The 23548-nt window shown below is 35.0% G+C and overlaps 7 protein-coding genes across 14 annotated transcripts; 4 read left to right on the top strand and 3 right to left on the bottom strand.

Moving 5' to 3' along the window:
• Positions 1 to 155: 155 nt before the first annotated feature.
• On the bottom strand, positions 156 to 2915 carry LOC109854339 (UDP-glucuronosyltransferase 2B30-like). The gene is made up of 5 exons (XM_020427328.1): positions 2524 to 2915; positions 1805 to 2424; positions 1360 to 1708; positions 992 to 1241; positions 156 to 876 (listed from the first exon to the last, which is right to left on the bottom strand). The coding sequence occupies exons 2-5, from the start codon at positions 2173 to 2175 to the stop codon at positions 374 to 376; spliced, it is 1473 nt and encodes a 490-aa protein (XP_020282917.1). The 5' UTR covers positions 2176 to 2424; positions 2524 to 2915; the 3' UTR covers positions 156 to 373.
• A 365-nt stretch (positions 2916 to 3280) lies between these two features.
• On the top strand, positions 3281 to 7785 carry LOC109854338 (ubiquitin carboxyl-terminal hydrolase CYLD). Of its 5 annotated transcripts, XM_020427323.1 has the most exons (11): positions 3285 to 4085; positions 4222 to 4366; positions 4454 to 4684; positions 5300 to 5478; positions 5564 to 5677; positions 5781 to 6004; positions 6163 to 6335; positions 6431 to 6727; positions 6818 to 6933; positions 7025 to 7241; positions 7339 to 7785. In XM_020427323.1, the coding sequence occupies exons 1-11, from the start codon at positions 3615 to 3617 to the stop codon at positions 7527 to 7529; spliced, it is 2358 nt and encodes a 785-aa protein (XP_020282912.1). In that variant the 5' UTR covers positions 3285 to 3614; the 3' UTR covers positions 7530 to 7785. The 5 variants fall into 5 exon arrangements, with proteins under 5 accessions (XP_020282915.1, XP_020282914.1, XP_020282913.1 ...); XM_020427326.1 differs by lacking the exon at positions 7339 to 7785 and having other exon boundaries at positions 3281 to 4085; positions 6804 to 6937; positions 7025 to 7115; XM_020427325.1 differs by lacking the exon at positions 7339 to 7785 and having other exon boundaries at positions 3282 to 4085; positions 6804 to 6933; positions 7025 to 7116.
• Positions 7786 to 8271: 486 nt separating this feature from the next.
• On the top strand, positions 8272 to 9234 carry LOC109854326 (ATP synthase subunit s-like protein). The gene has a single exon (XM_020427293.1). The coding sequence runs from the start codon at positions 8413 to 8415 to the stop codon at positions 9202 to 9204; it is 792 nt and encodes a 263-aa protein (XP_020282882.1). The 5' UTR covers positions 8272 to 8412; the 3' UTR covers positions 9205 to 9234.
• LOC109854327 (U11/U12 small nuclear ribonucleoprotein 25 kDa protein-like) lies at positions 9211 to 10334 on the bottom strand. Of its 2 annotated transcripts, XM_020427294.1 has the most exons (3): positions 10090 to 10334; positions 9732 to 10015; positions 9211 to 9630 (listed from the first exon to the last, which is right to left on the bottom strand). In XM_020427294.1, the coding sequence occupies exons 2-3, from the start codon at positions 10008 to 10010 to the stop codon at positions 9364 to 9366; spliced, it is 546 nt and encodes a 181-aa protein (XP_020282883.1). In that variant the 5' UTR covers positions 10011 to 10015; positions 10090 to 10334; the 3' UTR covers positions 9211 to 9363. The 2 variants fall into 2 exon arrangements, with proteins under 2 accessions (XP_020282883.1, XP_020282884.1); XM_020427295.1 differs by lacking the exon at positions 10090 to 10334 and having other exon boundaries at positions 9732 to 10078.
• Positions 10335 to 11676: 1342 nt separating this feature from the next.
• On the top strand, positions 11677 to 14486 carry LOC109854319 (integral membrane protein 2B). 3 transcript variants are annotated; one of them, XR_002250212.1, is made up of 7 exons: positions 11679 to 11994; positions 12698 to 12933; positions 13012 to 13189; positions 13306 to 13420; positions 13519 to 13677; positions 13786 to 13988; positions 14104 to 14486. XR_002250212.1 is itself a non-coding variant. In XM_020427272.1 (5 exons), exons 1-5 carry the CDS (start codon positions 11911 to 11913, stop codon positions 13887 to 13889), a joined length of 954 nt encoding a protein of 317 aa, XP_020282861.1. In that variant the 5' UTR covers positions 11677 to 11910; the 3' UTR covers positions 13890 to 14486. The 3 variants fall into 3 exon arrangements, 1 of the variants encoding a protein (XP_020282861.1); XR_002250211.1 differs by having other exon boundaries at positions 11677 to 11994; positions 12698 to 13189; XM_020427272.1 differs by having other exon boundaries at positions 11677 to 11994; positions 12698 to 13189; positions 13786 to 14486.
• Positions 14487 to 15666: 1180 nt separating this feature from the next.
• LOC109854320 (zinc finger Ran-binding domain-containing protein 2-like) lies at positions 15667 to 18435 on the bottom strand. The gene is made up of 4 exons (XM_020427274.1): positions 18259 to 18435; positions 17797 to 18122; positions 16919 to 17121; positions 15667 to 16831 (listed from the first exon to the last, which is right to left on the bottom strand). The coding sequence occupies exons 1-4, from the start codon at positions 18330 to 18332 to the stop codon at positions 16730 to 16732; spliced, it is 705 nt and encodes a 234-aa protein (XP_020282863.1). The 5' UTR covers positions 18333 to 18435; the 3' UTR covers positions 15667 to 16729.
• Positions 18436 to 18521: 86 nt separating this feature from the next.
• Positions 18522 to 23496, top strand: LOC109854318 (uncharacterized protein C05D11.1-like). Its single transcript, XM_020427271.1, has 13 exons — positions 18522 to 18819; positions 19533 to 19774; positions 19891 to 20059; positions 20152 to 20315; positions 20445 to 20969; positions 21056 to 21310; positions 21413 to 21586; positions 21661 to 21894; positions 22002 to 22182; positions 22275 to 22527; positions 22679 to 22865; positions 22941 to 23084; positions 23178 to 23496. The coding sequence occupies exons 1-13, from the start codon at positions 18648 to 18650 to the stop codon at positions 23493 to 23495; spliced, it is 3018 nt and encodes a 1005-aa protein (XP_020282860.1). The 5' UTR covers positions 18522 to 18647; the 3' UTR covers position 23496.
• The last annotated feature ends 52 nt before the right edge of the window (positions 23497 to 23548 follow it).

Raw genomic sequence — 23548 nt, forward strand, 5'->3', positions numbered from 1 at the left:
CGTGTAATTTATTTTCTTCATCATACACATCACGTTATTATTCGTAGTTCATTCGTCAGTCAGGTATTATGAGCAAGCATTATTACAATAACACAGATGTAATAATTAGATTAAATACTGAAATATTTAGTAAAAATGTCTCATAGCTTTATAAACTAAAAAAAAAAAAAAAAAAAAAAAAAAACTAAGATATAACTATGAGATATTTTAGTTGGTAAAAACATTTATATTCGTATGTACCTGTATATTATTATTATTATTATTATTATTATATAATTCTACGTGCATTTATATAAATATACATATACAGAAACGTCCATATGCCAGTGTGTCGTTTGTTTGTTAGAACCTCAAACTCAGTTATCGACTTAAGTCATCGTGCGTATCGTCCTTTCGATCTCTGCGCCTTGGTGGCTCGCATAAGATATGCAATCACCGCGCAGCCCGCGCACATGAGTCCAAAAAATATACCCACTAAAAGACCCACAAAGAATTGAAGATCTTCCGTGAGAGTTCTCGACTGGCTCTTCGGCTGATGAAACTTCTCGCTATCGTCTTTTGTTCGCGCGACGTAGCGCAGCCAGTAAACAAGTCTGTCGGACGCCGGGGTCAGTCTGTCGCGTATCGCGAGCGAGATTTTGCGCGCGCTCTCGCTGTACGCGACGTTCTCGTGCATCGTTTGCACATAACTCGCGATCTCTTCGGCTGTGGCTTGATCGGTCGAGGAACGCGCGAAACCCAGCTCGACCGCTCGCGCGGCGTTGCGAGACTCGTGCTCGTTTCGCGGAAAACATATCACGGGTGTTCTGTGAAAGGCGTTCTCCAGAAGTTCCGTATCGTCGCAGTGACTCAACACAACTCGTGTTCGACTGTAACCTGCAGACAAAAGAAAAATGCAATATTTTCTCCCGAGCGGTTATTCGGTCAAATGGTGGTGCTTTTGCGTTCTCGAAAAATAGTCTTGAAAAGTTGAAAAATTTTTATTTTATACCTATGAGATCTTGTCGATCGATGTTTTTGCGAATGTAAAGATTCGCGGGAATGTGCGCGTTATCCCTGTTAACTTTCCAAACTACGGCTAGGCCTTGCCTATCCTGAGGCAATTTCTTTGCCAATTCTCGTATCAGCGTCTCGTAACTCTCGTCCAAGAGAGCAATAACAGTTCCCATTCTGTGTTCTATCAACGGTTTCTGCAAGTCCGCGGGTAACGGTTGCGGACCTCTGCAGTGGTGACAGCCAATCTAAAAAAACGATTTTGAATTGACTTCAAATCGACGATTAACGTATATCGACGAATTATCCGAAACCAGCTGAAACATTTTAATTCAAGTGAACTTTAAAACGTGCATTTATACAAACCTGTACAAGCATTTCTGTCAGAGACGCAAAATTCGAACGTAACACCGTGTCGGCTCCCCAGAGCACTAGACGGACGTCGGAATAAAGACGGTCAAACTCGACATTTGCATCGCACGTTAAGTATTTGCACACCAATCGCAGAGCCGGAGATAAATAATTGTTCTTAGCATTGGAATATACAGATCTTGCCGCAAACGTCGTCGCCAATCTCGAAAAAAAACTGCCGTTATTCACCGACAGAGCGACCCCGGTGCTTTCAAACGCGTACAATTCTTCGTCTGAATTTTGTATCCAAATCACCGGGATAGAATCGATGTGTCTCACGAATGGCAGCAAACAACCGTCGTGTCTAAAAACAAAGAGAAAGTATATACAAAGTTAAAATAATTTCATATGATTTTTCACGGAAAATTATCTTTTAATGAGAACTTTGAAGCTAATATACCTCAATGCCGGAAATATGGTGATTGTGGGCTGAATCTCCTGTAATTTCTTCAATATCTTCTCATCCTTCAAGAGACTGTCACATGCTTGTAGCGCGCGCTTCTCGGCATAAGTCGAACTGCCAGTATTGACATTCAATTGCAGCACCTCAACGTCAATCAAATTATTATAAATGTTCTGAGCAGCATAATTTGGTATTATCAACGAGGTGTCGATTCCCTCATCTGACAGAGTATTGGCGAGTAATGACAGATCATATATATTCTCAAAAGCAACTATCAGAGCCGAAAGAGGAGGCGCCACAAGACTGGAGCTGCTTACAAATTGGAATGTCCAAGAATACACGTACAAACAAATTAGCGGTAACAACATTTTAAGACGTATTTTAAATATTTCTACTTTGTTCCCTAATAATCAGTTTATAAAAGTTAGACACACGCAAGTTGCTTTATATAAAATACAAATGTAATTGAGTAAGCTCCAAGTCAGTCTTCTAAAAGTTGATGATTACACATGTAAAAAAAAGCCAGATACTATAAAACTTGTATAAACAGACATTTGACTTAAAAGTTTCTTGAAAAGCTTCTCGAGTTTATTTGAAGCTATCTGATCAAATAAAATCTGAAACAATAAAACAGATATTACATTGCAAGACCTCGCAAAATATTTTCATTTTCTCGTAAAGAACACAGAACATAATAATAACATAATAAATTTTACCTTTTTCTATTGCTCCAAAACCTTTAATATCAAACCAGAGTTGTTCATACATTTATAGACAATCCATGACTCTTAAATGGGTATTTTTGTACAAAACTGACAAAATAGTGTTTCTCTTCTTTCAAAAAATTTCGGGTTTTATCTTCTTGAAATTTTTTCAAATTTAAACTTTGTTATAGTAGTTTTTACACAAATGTCTTTTATTTGTTGCTCAAGTGTTGGTTCCAATCGGCGTAAAATTCCAGAAACTCAGCGGCGACCGAAGTTTCTCGCGTCTGTTCCCAATGGACATATTACAACTTCGTGTGATTACAACGTACGGCGTATGAATAAATTGTTTTCGAACGCAGAACGCTCGCGAGACGTTGCGTGCACGCGCGGGACGTGTCTAAAAAATCCAGCTCGTTCCTTTTAACATATTTTCATGGATCAGCTGAACAAAGTTGATCAAATATTAAGTTTAAATGTCCATACGCACACAAATCGCAACCAATAGCCGCGTTTGGCGGACCAATTGCCGAGTTATCGTCTTGTCAACACTAGACGTTGATTGATCGGTTCCAAAAGTAAGAGCCAATCACGTCCGACCGTCTTACAAAGCAACTTGTTTTGCTGAACGCAGCAATGACGGGGTTGGTTCGGGTGCGCGTAAACATGACGAAGAGAAATTGTCCAGGTCAATTGACAAGCGGTGCAAACGTACAAAAAAGAAACTCTCTACGGCTAATTGACAGATGGTATCTTCTCGTTTGTGGATCAAATTTATCTTTGCCCCGCACATGTAGAAACATGTAGGAGAGAGTGACATACGCGACAAGTAAAATAATTTTTCATCAGACTCGACATTTTATGAAAATATGTAACAGACCAGTATTTCTGAGAAAAGAATGGACAAAAAAAAATGCAAGAGAACGTAGAAATCATTAAACGTTGAGGAATATATATGTATTATTACTTATGTGTGTAGAAAGCCGTTTGTTAAAAAGTCAGGAAGTAAACATTTAAAGTTGACAGAGTTGTCGTTAACGCACAAAGCCTGCGATTCGCCTTTGCGCGCGTGACGATGATTATTTGATATATATATCCTGGACATGGAGGACAATAACAAAGAACGCCGAGCACTGCAGTATTATGTTGCCAAGCAGGACACGGTATTGGTACGGTTATTCGGCACTTGCGACGTTAACGTTAACGATCTGCGTCTGGGAATGCTTGTGGAAGCGCTAGACGACTCGAAGGACAGCGTGCTGAGAGTACGCGTGACGGACATAGGCGGTTCCAAGTCCTGGTACGGCACCGAATGGCGTTGCCACAAATACGATTTGATTCAGGTATCGCAAAAGATCTGGCATTACCTTCTTGCCGTTCAGTCGCCTCAGGAAAGAGTCCGACTGGCGAACGATAAGAGTCTTTGCGAACGACTGAGAAATATATCTGTGAACGACAAAGTCTGGTACTGTCCTGATTCGTCTAACAAACGGGCTAGAGAACTGGCGGTGGTCAGATACATTGGACTTGTACCACAGCTTGGACTGGGGCATTACATCGGTCTGGAACTATTGGTACTATTCAAAGAAAAAACTTTTATTTTGTGCTGTTGGCTTATAGAACATTTATTAAGATCAACAAAAAAAGGTGTTTATGTTGTTTAAAGATTGATTATTTATATACAATTGTCATTGATTGTATATCTTACAGGAAAGCCAAGAGATATCCAAAACATCACAATTGGCCAAAGAATATTTCATTTCCACACATCGAAATTCTACTGTGTTATTTGCAACTGTAAACAACATATGTCCGTACAAAGAAGCGGACACAACTTCTGGCCATATTGAAAAAAGTATCTAAATAAGTTTATAATTTCATACTTCTGGTGGTTTCGTGTGACATAATTTATGTTATTTTTTTTTTTTTTATTTGATTTCAGCACCATTTTTAAAGACTAATACAGGGACTGATTATGCTAGTGATAAGAAAAAGTCTATATTTGATAGCACACCGGCTGTTCTGGTGGAGCAGTTTACTATGTTTGATGACAATAAGAACAACAATCACGATTCTGTCAATATGTTAAAGGATCGTCATCATATTAAGACTAATCTTGAAAGTGATGTTAATAACCATACCAAAAACATCGATCACGCTCTATTTACATGCGGTAATTTTATAAATAATCGAAAATACAATAAATATACCTACTTTCTCTACATTTTTCTCCGAAAACACCCTAGAGCAAAATTTAGCCAGTGCCGGGCATTAATTCCTTTCGTGCGGTAGGAGTTAATAATAGATGTTTAAAAATAGACGCAAACCTAGTCTAACTTCCTAGACCAGCTGCCGGCAGGTTACAAGACGGTCTGAATATTGTATTTTTTTCTTCACAAATGGCAACGGATTTGCAGAACATTCCTATCTTTGTATTGGAGCATAAGTGGAGTAGTGATGTAGAGTCAAATATATATAGTGATGTGGAGGACGCGCGTGGTGCAAGTCTGTTGGATTACAGTAAGATATAATTGACATCTTGCCTCTCTCTCTCGCAGTTCGAACATTTTGTATTTGTATGCGACAATATTTCTATTCCCATGTATAATGAAATAATAACAATCTATTTTTAAACACCGTCTTTTCTGCAAATCTTGTCTTGTATGCACAATATTGTACAAATTTGTGCGTGTACGTGTGTGTATGCGTGTGTGTATGTGTGTGTAAACTAATGTATTTATATATATTTTAATATAAATATATGTATATATATATTAACTTTTAACAGGCAATGTATCGGAAAATAGTGAAGTCAGAAAATTTAGCAGAGTAGAAAATAAAAGCGATTTGATAGTAGGTTCTAATGTAAAAGTACTATTGGACTCTGATGTTCACTATGGAGTTATTCGTTGGATTGGTACACCGTCTGGTATAAGTCCTGGTAAATTGATGGCAGCTGTTGAATTGGTAAGCGAGAAATGGAATGATTTAAACAATCGCAAAACAAATATCAAGAGAACGAACTCGAACGATATGTGTGTGTTATTCATAGGATGATGGGCATCCTTTAGGTACCGATGGAACGTACAAAAATATTAGATATTTTCACTGCAGGCCTCACAAAGCTATATTCACGGACCTCGAACACTGTTCTCATTACGAAGACGTAAGTGCAAACGAAATTCTTTGCGATGTTAATTTGTTAAAGATAACATGTCTAAGAGAGATGAGTGAAAATCGTGAAATTTTGTTTTTTTTCTTGCAAACAGACGAAGCTCGATGAACAGTCTGCGCTCACAAATAATGATAATTTTGGTAACATGGAGAGTTCCGTGATCACGGGAATAGTACGGCCTATCTCCGTCAAAGGAGACTTGGAGAGCATATGTGGGAAGTACCGTGGTATTCAAGGTCATCATAATTCATGCTACTTGGACGCTACTCTTTTCAGTATGTTTACATTTACCAGCGTATTCGACAACCTCCTGTTTCGGTAATATGTTACTTACAATCGGATACTTATCTAAAATAATCGCGCGAATTATTTTTCGTCTGTAATAGAAAATCTAGATTTCAATTTTTCATTTATGTAATAGAAGTAATAGTGTTTAGTTTTTACAATTGCTATGTTCAATGTGTGACTTCTTTCAGACCGCCGAATGAGAAAGATTGTCCGGAATATGAAGAAGTGCAGAGAGTTTTGCGAGAGGAGATTGTAAATCCACTCAGAAAGAACATGTTTGTCAGAGCAGATCGTGTAATGAAGCTTCGTACGTTGCTCGAAAAATTATCGTCAATATCCGGTCTCACTAGTGAAGAAAAAGGTTTTTCTTTATATATGTATTTTCGATATATTATAAAATTTTATTTTAAACCGGTTGAGTGACGGTAATTTTTAATACATATTTATAAACTCTAGATCCGGAAGAATTCTTAACGTCATTGGTAGCTCAGATTTTGAATGCCGAACCATTCCTCAAATTGAGTTCCGGACAGGATGCGTATCACTATCAGTTGTTTGTTGAAAAAGACGACGATCTAAAAACGCCGACTGTGCAGCAATTATTGGAACAGAGTTTTCTGACAAGTAACGTCCGACTGAAAGAAGTCCCTTCGTGTCTTATCATACAAATGCCGCGATTCGGAAAATCGTATAAAATGTATCAGAAGATACAGCCTACGTTGCTGCTAGACGTGACGGATATTATCGAAGACTGTTAAGTATTATTTTATCATATCGCGCGCATTGCAATAAATAATTGTACTTTGTCTGAACTTGCGACAACATTTAGGTGTCGTTTTACAGCACCCAGACAGTGTACGGTTTGCGGCAAATTGGCTGAATTCGAGTGCAAAGAGTGTTACGGGCAGTGCGGCGTTGGTATCGAAAGTATAGCTTTCTGTTCACTGTGTCTGGAAAACGTTTGTAAAGCATGACCCCATAATATGAGATAAACAAGTATAATAAAACGCGCGGAGAGAGAGATTTAATTATTTTGCGTATTTTTTTCAGGTTCATCGTCATGAACGAAGAACGAATCACGAGCCGAAAAAGTTAATGGTGCCTGTAGACTTTGCATTTCTGCAGGAGCATTGTCCCGTCCCGCGTTTGTATTTGGAGCTTTCCGCGGTGGTCTGCATCGAAACCTCTCATTACGTTTCATTCGTAAAATGTGGCCCGGGTTCGGAAGCGCCATGGTGTTTCTTTGATTCTATGGCTGACAGAAAAGGTACTTAGCCAGTTTATTTTATTTTTATTAACAACATCACACACAGTATACACAATTGTGTGACTTTATTTATTTGTGAATTTTTATAATTTATTAGGAGAGCAAAACGGATACAATATACCAGAAATGGTGCCATGTCCAGATTTTCCCTACTGGTTGAGCGAAGAGGGAGCAAGTTACTTGTCTAAATTGACAGACGATCGTCAGTTACCGGAACACGCAAAGCGTCTTCTTTGCGACGCGTACATGTGCATGTATCAATCTCCCGATGTTATGATGTACAAATAATTTCAACTCGGAGATTTAGATCTCTCGGTTTTAGAATCTTTCTTATGATTATTTGTCAAAAAAAAAAAAAAAGAGTGCAATATTCTACTTGTTGCTTCCTCTAAGAATATAAGTTTCTTTATAAACGAACGTAATTGTAGCTATCAATCACAAGCAATCCGAGATCTTGAAAAATGTTATGTACAAATTAGAAAAGAGAATATATGTTTATATGCTGAAAAATAAATATAGAAAAAACTGACAATATATATATATATATATATACGATTTATCTACATACGTACAAGAACACCTCTATGCATTTAGATTGATTTACAATTGTAAGACGTACAATTCTCGCACGCTTTTGTCTTATTCTAACATTATATTTAATATAAATTATCTTGCAAAATTAGAATGAGTTTTTTTTTTATGAAAAATGATATACGATCATGTATGATCCCTTAAAGGGCCGTTTACAATGGGAGTAGGTAGTATCAGAGAGAAGCCTGAGAGCGGCCATAAGAGAATGTGTAATCACTTTTCCGCCCCGTAAACTAGCGCATGTCCACGGGTGATACACATTGGAACTACGCAGCCAGTCCACGAGCGACATGTCGGTGCGCTATGCATTTAAATACATTTAAACTCGTGCACATAGCACAGAATAGAACCGCACGCTGTGGACATAGCGACACCTTTAAGGAAATCTATAGCACATGTGACGTAAAGTATAGATTTTTAGTACTGGCAGTGAAATCGGAACGCAGCCAGAGAATGACGCTCCAGAGCGTTTAGAAGTATTTGTAGCACAAGTTTGACCACAGCTGTAGCAAGTAGTGTTCGTGCTATTTTTGAAATGGTCATTGATTTTGAAGAGCTAATTCTTCGAGCGTGACTTGAAATGCTCGCGAAGCGATCGGTATTCGCATTAAATAAAGTGATTGTCGAGCGTTTATACTTTCCAGATGGTTTATTCGGTCAAACTTCACGCATGTATGGCGTGGACCACGAGAAGAGGCAGCACGAATGGAAAGAGAAAGAGATAGCCGCACAGGAGTCCAGGATCGGCGACGATCCTGAGAAACCCAAAAACGCTTTATGGTTTCCCACAGACGCGCCTAAGCAGACCGACTTCTCAATCGGCAATATTCTGAGATGGTTTGCGCATCAGAAAGAGCTGTCTGTCAAACGAAATCAGAGATTTATACCGGAGAGACATGAGATATTGGGCGCTGATCTTGCCACCGCTCACTTTTTTATAAAACGTGGTGGCCGAGTGAGATTTAGAGGTAATGGTCATTGGACGGAACGGGACGAGAAAGACAATGTCAATCTGCCCAGCACTTTTGATTCGCGATACATTGTCGAGGCGGTGGATGTCAACGGATTTGATCTACACTACGAAGGTCTGAGTAATTTGTGCGGTCTCGTGAAGTTGAAATGGCTCAGTCTAAAGAACTGTAAAAACATTGACGACTGGGGTTTGGATAAGATCTCAGCCGAATTTCCAGAGCTGGAATACCTAGACATATCTGGATGCGAAAAGATCACGGAGAGAGGATTGGAATCTCTTTACAGAATGTCATCCTTGAAAACATTAATTGTAACAAATTACAGCAAATCCGTTGCATTTGAATTAACTTGTATGATGTTGGAAGATTGTATACCAGGACTGTCGTGTGAAATAAAATAGTGTTGATAAAAAGTTAAAAGAAAAAAACAAGAGTATCACAGACTTGTCAATGAGAGTAAACTATAAAAAACAACAAGTACGAATTAAAAGTAGCATAGAAAATTTATAATAAAAATTAATAAAATTTATACTGTATGGAATTTAAGAAATTTCTCATTGTTAAGATTGTGTGTACTTGGTTGACATGCTTTTATTTTTTTCTCTGCGTCTCTTTACAAAATGTAATTCAGCTTTATTGGTGATGCCATAAGCTCTGATGTTTTTATTATCCTTGTCAAGTCTGACATCTTCAAAGTGAAGACAATACTTTTTCCAAATATGTTTCCAACTAATCTTCTTGTTAACATTTTCTCTTTTCAAAGACAAGATCACGTGACGTTTTATAGACTTCTTTAAATCGAGAACTGTTGTATTGTGGGTGGGAACCTTGAACAATATAGAGAATACATATTACTTTCTCTAAAAGCAATAAGCATAAGTAACGTACAATGCGATCTATGTTTAAATTATAGAAAATTTTATATTACCACTACTGCAAGTCTTGGAAGTTCTCCACGATTTAGAAATAATGTTATAGCTTGTCCCTGTGCAACCGCAATCTGTGACTTGAGCTCTTCTATCGTGATATCAGCAGGTAATCCGGAGAGCAGTGGATCATTTTCAATAAGATCGGCTATACCTGTTTTCGTCAACTTTACCAGTTCCTGATGACCGAGCCTAACCTCCTCAGAATTTGTCTTGTCAACGCACTTTTCCGAGGTATTTTTCAACGTATCCTCGGATTCGGCATCTTTGACGGTATCCATGATATCTGTATGTACAAAACCGTCAACCTGCGTTAGCGCGCAGTCGATTCAGAAGCATAAATATTAATTAAATAATGACCCGCAAAACAATGACACACGTGTACTCTGACACACTGTAAACTATTGCACGTGACAAAAGTTTAGTTGTAATCGTTGAGATCGTAACTTTTGTAAGCAAACCAACCAATCACAGTCCAGCATTCTGACTGATGTAAAAGCTAATACCGTCCTCCAATTGGTTGAATTGCTCTTCCGATTTTTTTACAGTTACAACTAAATTTTTTCTTTCACGTGCAATGACCTTTATGACTGTTTATAAACAATGGAATTACATACATAAATGGCGGATTCAAAATACATTTGATGCTTCGTAGACCGATATTTCGTATTGTGTATAATCAGTTTTTGAATCGGCAATGCTATCCCAGATAGCCAAATGTGAAAACTCAATATAAAGCAAATCATTGTATAGATTAAGTTGTGCTCGCCAATTGCTGTTGTGTTGTTTTTATTTAACGCAACGAAAATGTTTTTGTCAATTCGGTATCAATATCCAGAGTTTTATTATCAATCAATTGTTGTAAGCCAATGTTTATGACATGTGAGTCAGCAATATGTGAGCAATATATATGAGCAATAAGTATTATTTATTCATAAGTTGAAAAAAATAATATAATTTTATTGCCCGATGAGTTGTTGAGAACTTGCTGTTATTATATTTCGAAAACACTGTTGCTGGCAAGAACATACTGAAAAGAGGATACACCCTTTTGTTACATTGCTGAAAACATCTCGGTAAAAAATTTTCCATGTATAAAATTGTATGGACATATTCGGTATATATATATATATATAAATTTGCATAATTAGATATAATAAGTTTAATTTGTGTACAAGTATATATGATTATATATCAAAAATTTTTTAAAAATATAGTAAAAATATAGTTTTACATAATTTTTTTGTATCTAACATGATACTAATAGAGTTATTTTGTAATTTAATATGGAATATCTCTGAAGCCATTCTCTCAAAAAAAGAAATTCTCCGTGTATAAAATTGTACGGACATATTCGGCACATATAAATTTGCATAATTAGATATAATTATTTTAATTTGTATATAAGTATATATGAAAAATTTTTTACCGGGATACGAGTAATATTTGTGGCAAGTTGCCAACACAACTTGCACTCAGTTGGCTATCTGTTGGGATTGAGCAGAAAATTTACGTGACGGAATATGTCCAGTTAATCGTCTCAATGATTACAATTTATTGTCTAATTTGTGTTTTTATCTAATCGCTGTGCTAATTGTTACATATTGGTGAAAAAGAATAAATAAAAAAAACTAACAAAAAATATAAGCGTAGCTATAAAAACTAAACGCTTTTAAAATTCAGATAACTTAAATAATTTGTTTTTTGATATTTTTTTTAAAAGTTTTGCCAGTGAAATTTCTTCTTTATTTTATATAAAAATACTATATATATACATAATTCTTTATAATCGTCGTATTTTTTGCATATCAAAAATGCTGATAACTGTACTGATAAACCGCAATCTTTCCTGTCCGCCGCAGCCTACGATACGTTCAAACGACGCATGCGTGTTCCTCTTCTTCTCGTTCGCTCGGTGAGGGCGCGGTTGTCAGCGATCAATCTCGGCATTTAACATTTGTATATATACATACGCAGTTGATCGGGAGACGTGCTGTATCAATTTTGTGTTTGTCGCTCGCTTCCTCTATCCGCAGCGCGATTGTCTTCGCGATAAAACGCTCGTCGTTAAGTAACGCACGTAGCAAGTGCGCGATTTAAGGATTTAAGGATTTTTTTTCGAGTTCTTTCGGAAAGAGGAAGATTTTTTGATTGTCATCCGTATTCTGCAGAGCGGCGAAAATGACGATCATCACGAAAGCGTTCAGCGAAAAGAAGGCGTCCGACAAAATGGAGCGGCCATTGTTTGTGGAGGAAAACTCGACGGTCAGTGCACACAGCTTTTGTGTGTTTTTTTTAAATTATATTATAGTCGCACGTCAACCGTCGACCTGCGAAATAATCGCAGGAAAAAGAAAACTATTTTTATCCCAACTTTTTTAGCCAAGGTTGCGGTCTTATCGCGAGCCGGAAAACTGCTTTATGTATATCACAATATGTATACACGTATATGTTATATATATGTACGTTGTGTCATGTATCTTTATCATTATCAATACGTCTTATCAGCGGTGTTCTATCGTCCTGCGTTTGATAATAGGGGCATGTTACACACGCGCGCGCGCGCGCGCGCTCGCACACACGCACACACACACACGAGCGTACTTTGATCATATAGCAAAGTTACATAAATTCCTGTTGTGACAGAAGACAGCTGTTATGACAGATGGAAAGAATATTTTTTGCACGTCAATAACAAGTACACAATACTCTTCATAAACATACTCAAGAGTTATTGCGAAATGTTTAGTTTAAAGTGTTCTTTAGCTATATGAAAGATGACAGAAAAAAATGCATTAAGAATAGATAGAACAGATGGTCTGACTATTTAATATCAAAATAAAAAAAGGATCTTGATTGATTAATTGTTTTTTTGTACAATGGAGATTTAAATTCAAAAGATTTAATTTTTGCAACCGCGGAACAGGAACTTATACAAAGTAGTCATTAGCCTAATGTGTTTTAACAGGAGGTGTCAAAGGGAGATGTGGAGGAGGGACGTTCCGAGGCCCCAGAGTCAAGAGACACCTACTTTTACGCTTCTAAGGAAATAAGGATTCGCCGTGTTCCCTATAAAGCCACATTCTTGCTCTTTTCTCTAGCAATCACAATACTGAGCATCGGCGTGATTGGTGGGCTTTACATCTACAAACAGTATGGCAAAACCCAGATGCAGAGATTCCGTTCTGGCTGGCTTAGAATTGCGTATGATAGCATCATAAACAAACCATTTCCTGTTAGTGGAGTAGGAGGTGTAATGGCTAATTCTGATTTCTTCAAAAGTATGGAAACTCCGGAGCCGGCGGTGGCGCTGGATATGGGTGAGGAGTTAAATCAGGAGATCAATAATTTCTTCAAGGAAAGATTGGAGATTGATCTCGAGAATGAGCATTACGAGAAGATCGATGTGCCTGATTTCCGCGGCGGACGTCAGGGACGCTTTATACATGACTTCAACATTGTGAGTCGAATCGTCAATTTCTGCGAAAGAGTCAAACTCCGCGATACGTGGAAAACAATCCTTCATTTTATCTTTCGGCGTAGAAATGATATCTGTAATGTCACATTTACTTGCAGAACAAAACAGGTATCATAGATATCGACGGACAGTGTTGCTTTGTTATGCCATTGAATCGTGAGCGCGTATTGCCACCTCGCAATTTGTACGATCTTCTTAAAAAGATGAATAACGGTGAGTTTGTAAAAATTCGATTGGAAGTAAACTTCATTGCAAGTTTGGTAAATTATTTTTTATCAACATTTTAATATATTTGTTTTTCTACGTAACAGGTTACTACGAAGTAGATACTGCGGTTGTACGAGAAACCATGAAAGTAGTCACACCACCGATCACTGATATGTCGATTCTTGGAAGATATATAGCACGGGAATGTCACGATATGCCTACTTACATGCTAACAAAAGTGTATTGCAATGGTTCTTCTTCTGGTCAGTTTGTTCAAATGTTATTTTGAACCAAATTTTCTTATATGACGCATTAGCGTATTTTAATATAATAATGTTTGTTTGTTTTTTTTTCCTTTTCAAATATTGTAGTTGTGAAACGCAGTGCATCAAGCGGAGTGTTCGGGCAATTCGCCGGCAATAATATTCTGGAAGTTGATATTGTGAATCTGGAAGATTCTTTAACTAAAAAATAAAATCAATTACGCCGGCGGGAATTTTCAATTATCCTAGAATATTTTAATCACACAGTAGATAAATGTATAAAAATTGTACGCTGTCCAGAGTATGCTTAGGTACGTAATTTTCTCTCCTCTGTTGTCTCATGTTCAAAATCACATGTCACAATATTTGTAATACAATAATATTAATGGTTTTTTCCTCACATTTCTTCGACTTGCTGTGTTTCAGATATCCTCTTTATCAAGATCTTCATTATGTCTTTCCATTATATTTTCTATTAGCTTTAAAATCTTGTAAAATGATAAATGCAAAATACGCGATTTGTAAACAATTTGCTCTAGTATTTCAAGATCTTCATTATGTCCTTCCATTATATTTTCTATTAGATTTAAAAATCTTTTAAAATGATAAATGCAAAATAAGCGATTTGTAAACGATTTGCTAGTATTTGACGATGAAAGAGGCACTTATAATATCAAGACAAAGATAGTGAGTGTGAACGACTGTGCGAGACTAAATCGCATATTAAAAAAATATAACGAGTTTGAGATAAATTATATTATGAAACGGAGCGACATCCGTGAGTTCTCATAGGGGGGGGAAAAAAAAAATATATATATACTGATTCTTCCAAGTTTCTTGACTGAATTGCTGCTTGTTGTTGACTGTATTTACAGGTATGCCTAAATAATCTGGTAGTGCATTAAGTCATTAGGTCACCACGCGGTTTATCACGGAATATGTTACCAATGAATTATAGAGAGATATGTGGTTATAAATTTATTAGAAAATTTACTGTGTTCGCGCACTATGGGCTGTGCTTGGACAGCCCTCGAGAGATAAAATACATAAGATCGAAATAAAATAACTTTCAAAAATATTTCGATAAGAAATTAAATTGTTTTTACAATTGCAACGTATATAACACATGAAGCGATTGTAATTATTACCGCAATTATAGAAACATTTGTATAAAAGTATTAAGTTGTGACAGTATGAAAGTTAACACAAGTTATAAAAAGTATCAAGAAAAAAAAGTGTTCAGGTGCATTTTTGATTTTCAAGTAGTTTATCAAGAATTAATGATAGAAACAATCTTCTATTTTAAATAAATTTTTTTTTGCAGTTCAAACAGTAAATTTTTTTTAACTGACAAGTTTGGAATTGTAGAGTTTCTCAAAATGGAAATAAATAAGAATAAATTACTGATATAAGTAAACGACTAAAATATATCATCATTTAGTCAAAGTGCACACATGTGTAAAATGTTTATTTTAAAATTGTTTAATGTGTTTAAAGTTTTTTTATATTTTAGATATATATATATATATATGTACGCGCGTGCGTTTGAGTGTGTGTGTGTACGTGTGTACGTGTGTGCGACGTATTTAATGTCTGTGAATGTATCCAAATATTTGAGTAATCTGTATTCACAATAGTCTCCGAAAATGTTGCATGATTATATAGATATAAAATAGTGTCACATTAAAAATTTTGTTTTAATTAAAGATGCTTTAGAACGAAAAGAGACTACTTAGCCAATAAAAACAAAAATGATAAAAGATTTAACTACTACGTCAGAACAAAGAATCCTTTATATATATATATATATATATTATATATACATTCCTGTTATTATGCCTGTAAAAATAATAAAAGTGAAATAGCGCACGCGCAAACTAAAGACGCATTGTTGCAGGATAAGTTTTTTTTTTTTTTTTGCGTATAAAGTATAGAAATATTTATTTTGTGAAGAAGAGAGAATTACGATTATTACATGAAAATATTGTGTTCTATTTCTGAGTAGATTAGCGTAAAGACGAAGTTTTCGATATTTACGTAAAAACCGATGGAATTCTTTTTTTTTTTTGTGTGAACAATTTAACTGGTTTTATGGAGAAATGTATGCATATACGTATACAATTAACATACATAAATACTAATGTAAACCGAGTGCTTGAATAATCCCTTTTATTAGTAATAATTCCAATATTACAACACACATACATATGTACGTGTGTGTTATGAATCAATGTAGCAGATAAGTCTTGCGTTTTAAGTGTCTGTAGGTGTGTAGATTAATCACTGGTGTAGCAAATATGTAACATTCATAATAGTAATTAAATCCGTCACTTTTAAATACAAGAATAAAATTTCGACATGTTTCGTTAATATTCAGTTTAATCGATGTGTGTAATTCCATCGGCAAGGTACGCATTTAAAATTTAATTCATAAAAACTGCACCATTCCTTTTTCCAGTTTTGCGATTATATACATATATTAAGTTTCCACGGCCCACTATCGCATTATTGCATTTAGAGAAGAAGCGCTGTCTCATTTATTTTTATAGAATCAGACGTCAAATTTGTGAAATTGTAGACGTAAGTTTAATTGTAAACATTTCGACAGAAAATAAATTGTACACACACAAATAATCGATATCAATGTAATTCAATCAGATATTTTTACATACTTGTCGAACCAAAGTCTTTTACAGCTGAAATTTTGTGTAAAACAAATCGGTTTTAAATTATTTATAGTAAAAGCGATATGCTCATATCGTGGTCATACTATGAACGCACTATATAGAATGTATTTAAATAAAACATGTATTGATACATATATCTTTTTACAATCAAATATCTTATCAGATATCTTTTTATAAATTAAGTTTACTGTTTTTATTTTATTTTCTGTGTACATACTTAATATAAAGTTATGTTTAATGCGAATTTATTTATAATCTCCGTTATAAATATGCTAATAGTTATAGCACTAGGAACAAATATGTTCATAGCTTATTTAAAAAAGTTGTTTTTTTTGTAAATTAATATGCTAATATTTACAAAAGAATTAAATAACACTTGGATGCATCAAGTCAGCTATAGCTTTTTGTCTAAGAGTGTAGAGTTTTTTCACCCACCTATCAAATCTTGCTTCTTGATCCATCCTAATCTAAAATTGAACATGAAATATTATTTCTGTACAAAAGAAAAGTACATTAGAAGAATGCAAAAAAAAAAAAAAAAAGGAATAACTTACTGATGTGTGAAATATGCTTTCTGGACTTCTAGAAACAGTAGGTACTGATGGGATTTGTATAGTGTCCGAGTTAATATCTATAACGATATTCTTAAATTTGTTCTCTTTACTGGCGGATGAAATAAACTGTTTAGGAGTGAAACCCTCAGCATTTATTTCCTCTAGCACTCCTTCTTTGAAACGTGGTTCAATTGGAAAATCATCTGACAAACAATATTCATCAATATTTCTGATCAATAAATTCTAGTTTCTTAACATATTAAAACCGATATGGGTGATTCTCAGACAACATGCATATTTGTGTCCCTTCAAAATAACTTTGTTGTATAATACAATTTTATTTTCTAACCGGCTCTATTAAAACGAGAATATTCTTTTGTACACTATTTAACTATAAGAGGCTTTAAAAAATCATTACATAAGTAGTTTTATACAAGTTTAGCATTAAATTGTAATCTCCGTGAATGTCCCCATGCGAGAACTGCAGATATTTCCGTTTCTTTTTTAATTATTCATTAAAATCATTATTAAATCTGTGCAGGTCATAATTTTACGTACACTAAAATAAGTAATATTACGTACGTAAATATATGACCTGCACAGATTTAATGATGATTTTAATGAATAATTAAAAAAGAAAAACGGAAATATCTGCAGTTCTCGCATGAGAACATCTACGGAGATTACAATTTAATGCTAAACTTGTATAAAGCTACCTATGTAATGATTTTTTAAAGCCTCTTATAGTTAAATAGCGTACAAAGAATATTCTCGTTTTAATAGAGCCGGTTAGAAAATAAAATTGTATTATACAAAAAAGTTAATTTTGAAGGGACACAAATATGCGTGTTGTTTGAGAATCACCCATATAATTCTACCTTTTGTCACCGCAATTTGGCTTTTCTCTATATTAAGTTTTGGTTGATTTGACTGTGAACTGCCGGGAGGACTTTGTGACTTCTCCCTGGAAGTGGATCTGCCTTTTTTTCTTATGCGATCTGAAGAGTTTGATCTGCCTGTGCTGGAATGGTAACGTCTTTTGTCTCGATCTCTGGAATGACTGCTCCTGAATCCTTTACGACTCTTCGGATTCCGATCTCTTCCTCTGCTTCTGGAATGTGAACGATGTCTACGTTTTGCTTTTGAATGTTTCGTTGATCGCCTTCGATGCGGTGAGGATTCGCTGGTATCCGAGCTACTAGATCTAAGAGAAGATGGCAATTAAAAAATTATATAAACATAACCTTTTACAAGATAAATTGAATACGTTTAGTGTTAGTTTTAATTTTAAGAGAGATACATACAATATAAAGATAATACAAAAATAGACAATCAATTACCTCGATTTTCGATTTCGTCTCCTACGATATCTGCTACTGTGATCTGAATCTGAATCGCTAGAATATTTTGACATAATCGTTGATATGGTTTTTGATACCGCGCGGTGTTGAAGATAATTATTTTACATACTTCGGCTGCGTTCCGATATTTACTGCTAATGTTAGTACTGGAAATTTATAGCACATGTGACGTGAAATATAGATTTTTAGTACTGGCAGTGACCGTCGGATACTATGGTGTATAAGTACCACCATACAGTATTCCGTACTGGCAATGAATATATCAGAACTCGGTTTTGCTTCGATTTTTGTGTTGTATGCGTTCTATTCGATATAATTCAATAGTTTGATATCAATCTGTCCGTGATTAAATAGTGTCCTGATTCGGTATGCCGCCGGTGGACAGTTCTCCAAGAGGAGATATGAACGGATTCGAGCAGATATGCTCGTTGAAATGCAACGATACGATTCCGTTCCATATGTACAGATCCGCAAATACCGGAATGACTGTTTGTATTGCAGAAGTGGAAGGACCAGTTGTCAATGGTTACTTCTTTCTTGGTAATATATATATATGTATATTTTTGTGTTGTATATTGTTGGAAATATATTGATTTAAAAAGTAAAGTATCTTAAACGTTTAGTTTGCAAACGATTTTGCACTCTATTACATGCTTAAAATAAAATATTAATATATTTCATATATAGAGAGAGAGTAGAGAGAGAGAGAGCTTTTTAAATAAAATATTTTAACTATTTATTGATATGTGTTAACATTACAATTCGAGTTTCGGCTGCATTATTCTATTTATGTTTAATTATAGAAAAGAGTGTTTGACTTGAATTATAATGTTAAACTCTTTACACAGACAGACTTGGGTCTCCCAAACCCATTAAAAAATCGCTCATGCGTTTCTAGTAAAAATTAGTTTTTTTAAACATTTATATCTTTGAAGCTTATATTTTCTTTCAAGAGATAGAAAAAAAAAACATTTAAAATATTGCACATATCTCTTAACAATATATTTTTAAATGATAAATGAGTGTAGTCAGCTTCAGAGTTTTTAAAAAATAAATAAACTTAAGGCATTGACAATGGATGTTTGAAGCAAAACATTGATGATGATGTGTATATAATAGTGTGTTACTTTAACACACTATTACATACACATCATCATCAGTGTTTTGCTTCAAACAGCCATTGTCAATGCCTTAAGTTTATTTATTTTTAAATATATTTTTATTAATTGTTGAGTATGTATTACTCTTATCAGCAACTGAAGCATTTGATGATGATGGCCTTCCTCATACACTGGAGCATCTTATTTTCATGGGCAGTCAGGAATATCCCTACAAAGGCATTTTAGATCTCTGGGCTAATAGATGCCTGGCATCTGGCACCAATGCTAGCACTTATCCCGATCACACTTGTTATACTATGAAAACAGCAGGTAGTGAAGGATTTCTTTCTCTGATGCCAATATATCTGGAACACATACTTTACCCTACTCTACAGGTAAAGATTTTTACTCCTTTTTTTTTTATACATTTGAAACAACACTATGCAATTAGCATAATAGTTTATTATATAACATATAAAGATCTTTAACATTTCTATATATTTTTTGATAGGATACAGCATTTCTTACAGAGGTACATCATATTACTGGTAAAGGTGAAGATGCTGGTGTAATTTATTGTGAAATACAGGGTACAGAAAATACAGGAGAAGACATGGTAAATAGAGAAGTGTTGAAAGAATGTTATCCTGGAAGATGTGGATATAAAGCAGATGTTGGAGGTAAAAAGATGCACGTATAGAAATTATCTGTCTGTATATTTTGTGTATTTTCAATTGTAAATGTACATTAAGCATTATATTTGTACGCATAGGTGTATTGAAAAACTTGCGCGAAAGCACCACTAATGAAAAAGTCAAACAGTATCACAAGGAGTTTTATAAGCCAGAAAACTTGACTGTATTAATAACAGGTCAAATAAAACACGTTGAAGTTTTCCAAGCATTAATTCCTTTAGAACAGAAAATAATGTTGCAGGTACACAGTGCTAAAGATATTACGTGTCTTTCTGTGCTCTTTTTTTTTTTTTTTTTTTATTAGAATATTAATGTGTTCAAGAATTTTGATATTATTTTGGAATGTATTTCTAAACCGTATTAATTTTAGGGGAAGAAAGATACATTTAAAAGACCTTGGCAAACTCCGATTGAACCGCTCACACAGAGCGTAGATTTAGATGTTTGTTACCCATGTGATGACGAAGACAATGGTATAGTACGCGTTGCTTGGCGAGGACCATCAGCAGTTAATCAAGTGTACGACTTGCTTGGTTGTATATTACTCTTGAAATATCTCACTGATACATCTATTAGTCCGTTGCAAAAAGAATTTGTTGAGAAAATCGATCCTTATGCCAGCAATGTGTGTTGGAGTTTGTTAGAATTCTCTGTTTCGATCTTGTATGTCATTTTCGAGAATGTACCAGTGGGTAAAATCCATCTGGTTAAAGGATCCCTGGTGAAAGTACTTAGCGATTTATGTTGCGTTGACAATGGCATAGACATGAAAAGGATGAAGACTCTGATACACCGATACAGCGTTGAGATACTAAGTCTCTTGGAAAACAATCCATGTTCTTTAATCACAGACAGCGTCAGTGGACATATATTGTATGGAAATACAAATGATGATGTATGTTACGCAATCTTACTCATTGAATTTTACTTAATATTTTTAATTAAATATATAATTGATATGATTTTCTTTTTGTCATACAGTTGGATCAAAGACTAAATAATTTACGCGATCTCAAAAAATTAGAAAATGAATCCGAGACATATTGGTTAAATCTTCTTAAGAATTATTTTGTTAACGCACCGATGGTTGTTGTGAACGGCATACCTAGTGTAGAAAAACAACGCACGTTGGCGCAAGAAGAGAAAGAACGAATAGCCGAACAAATCGCAAAGTTGGGCCCAAGTGGTTTAGAGCAGAAAGAGTTAGAACTTCAGCAAGCTATCAAGGAAAATGAAGTACATATATATATTTAAATGATATAAAAAATTTGATAATATATGTTTTTGCAACATAACAATTTACTTAATGTTCTTAATATTTTTTGTTGTGTTTTGAAGAAACCTGTACCTGACGAATTACTAGCAAATGTGCCTATACCTAGCGCAAGTTCCATTACTTTTCATCATATTAAGAGCTACACTACGGAAACTCTTGAACAACATCCTAGATTAGATGTTACAAAGTTGCCATTTTTTACTTATTTAGATCATGTCAATACGAACTTCGTTTATGTGAGTATTAATTTGTATTCTTTATTACGTCATATATATGTATATTAATTAATATTCTTATTTTTCAAATACAGCTGAGAATTATTATGGACACTTCTTCTATCAGTAGAGAATATATAAAGTATATTCCGCTATTGCTGGAAGTTATTACAGAATCTCCGATAAGAAAAGGTGACGATCTGATTCCTCACGAAGAAGTGGTAGCTTTACTCGAGGCTGATATTAAAGCAATTTATGCTAACATTGGTCTTTGTGGCAAGAGATTCTACAGTGGAGTCTACAGTCACAGTGTGAACTTGATGTTTGAAGTAATGTATAAATCGTTATAATTGCCATTTTCTTCCGGAAGAAGGTAACTTTATAAATAAATTACAATTTAAATTCTAACTCTTTCACACACTCTTTTTTTTTGTAGGTTGAATTAGAGAAGTATGAAAGAAGTGTACAGTGGATTGCGCAGCTTTTATACGACACCGAACTAACGGCTGAGAGATTAAAAATTGTAGCAGCAAAAATGGTGAACGATGTTGCTCAATTAAAGAGATATGGATATAGAATTGTATATGAATTAATGAGAGGATTGTTATATAAAAAAGGTAAAATATATCCGTTGAGATTTTGTTCAAATTGCAAGTACGAAATACTGTGAAGACAATAGCGTAAACTCTTTCTTTGAATATGTTGGCAGACAGCAATCAGTTCACATCTAGCATGTTGCGACAGCAGAAGTTTCTCAATGACGTCATAGAACGTCTAAATACCGATGCGGGGCAGAAGGAAGTCATAGCGGAAATCGAATCTGTCAGGAAGACGTTGACCTCATCGAAGAATATAGTTTTGCACATAGCCGCCAATGTCGATAAGTTAACGATGCAGGTTCCAGATGTCTATGCTCCATGGAATACATATTTTTCTGATTTAACGACTTCAGAAAAGACAAAGTGATTATTCAATTTTTTTAAACACTTAAAAACAGTTTTGATGAATGTTTATCAGAAGCTTCAAAAGTTGTAGCGAACGAATGAATCTTAGTTTTGAAAATACGAATTATGTGTGTAATGATAGTAACTTTACGAATAATACACATTTCAGACTTAATGTTACCGCTGACTGGACACTGATGAATCCTGCGGATAGTATTACCATAGGTGGGTGTGTTACAGGATTGGGATGCGAAGATTCTTCGTTCATGTATCAAATGTGTCCGTGCATAACCAATTATCAAGATCCCGATTTGCCAGCTTTGTATGTCTGTCTGCAATATTTTACACAAACGGAAGTAAGCACACGATTATTGTTTAAGTAAAACTGCAAAGTGTGATCGCCGTCCTTGTTACAATGCGTGGATTTTCAGGGACCTATGTGGAGATTAATTCGAGGTCAAGGATTTTCGTATGGATTTGAACTTTCTCTGGTACCGAACGAAGGACTGTTATGTCTGACTTTCTATAGAGCTACTAATGTAGTAGCCGCGTACAAAGAGACAAAATCGATAGTGGTAAAGTCGATTGAGTTGTTGACACATAAGTAATTTTTCAAAAAAAAAAAAAAAACAATTCACCTACATCATTAAGCTTTCTGTCTCTCGCAGGAGACGCATGTTGCCGACGAAACAAAATGGAGCAAACTGCTTTTTGAATCAGCAAAATCGTCCATCATCTTCGGCTTTATTGCAAATGAGGAAACCATAAGGGACGTGACGTTCAGATCGTTGCTGTCTTATTTTAGAAACGTACCGCGTGATTATAATCATCAGATGATACGGCGTCTTTCCGCCGTTACTATGGACGACATGATTCGCGTGGCAGCTTTGTACGTCACGCCGTTGTTCGATCCGAAAAAATGCAAAACCACCATTGTCTGTCATCCCTCTAAAGTCGCCGAAATAGGAGAAGCTTTCACAGGGTAAATAAAACCACACACATTTGTGTTTTTTCAATTTATAATTTATAAATACATATA

Source organism: Pseudomyrmex gracilis, unplaced genomic scaffold (genome assembly GCF_002006095.1).
Source record: "Pseudomyrmex gracilis isolate BER0280 unplaced genomic scaffold, ASM200609v1 scaffold_63, whole genome shotgun sequence".
Lineage (NCBI taxonomy): Eukaryota > Metazoa > Arthropoda > Insecta > Hymenoptera > Formicidae > Pseudomyrmex > Pseudomyrmex gracilis.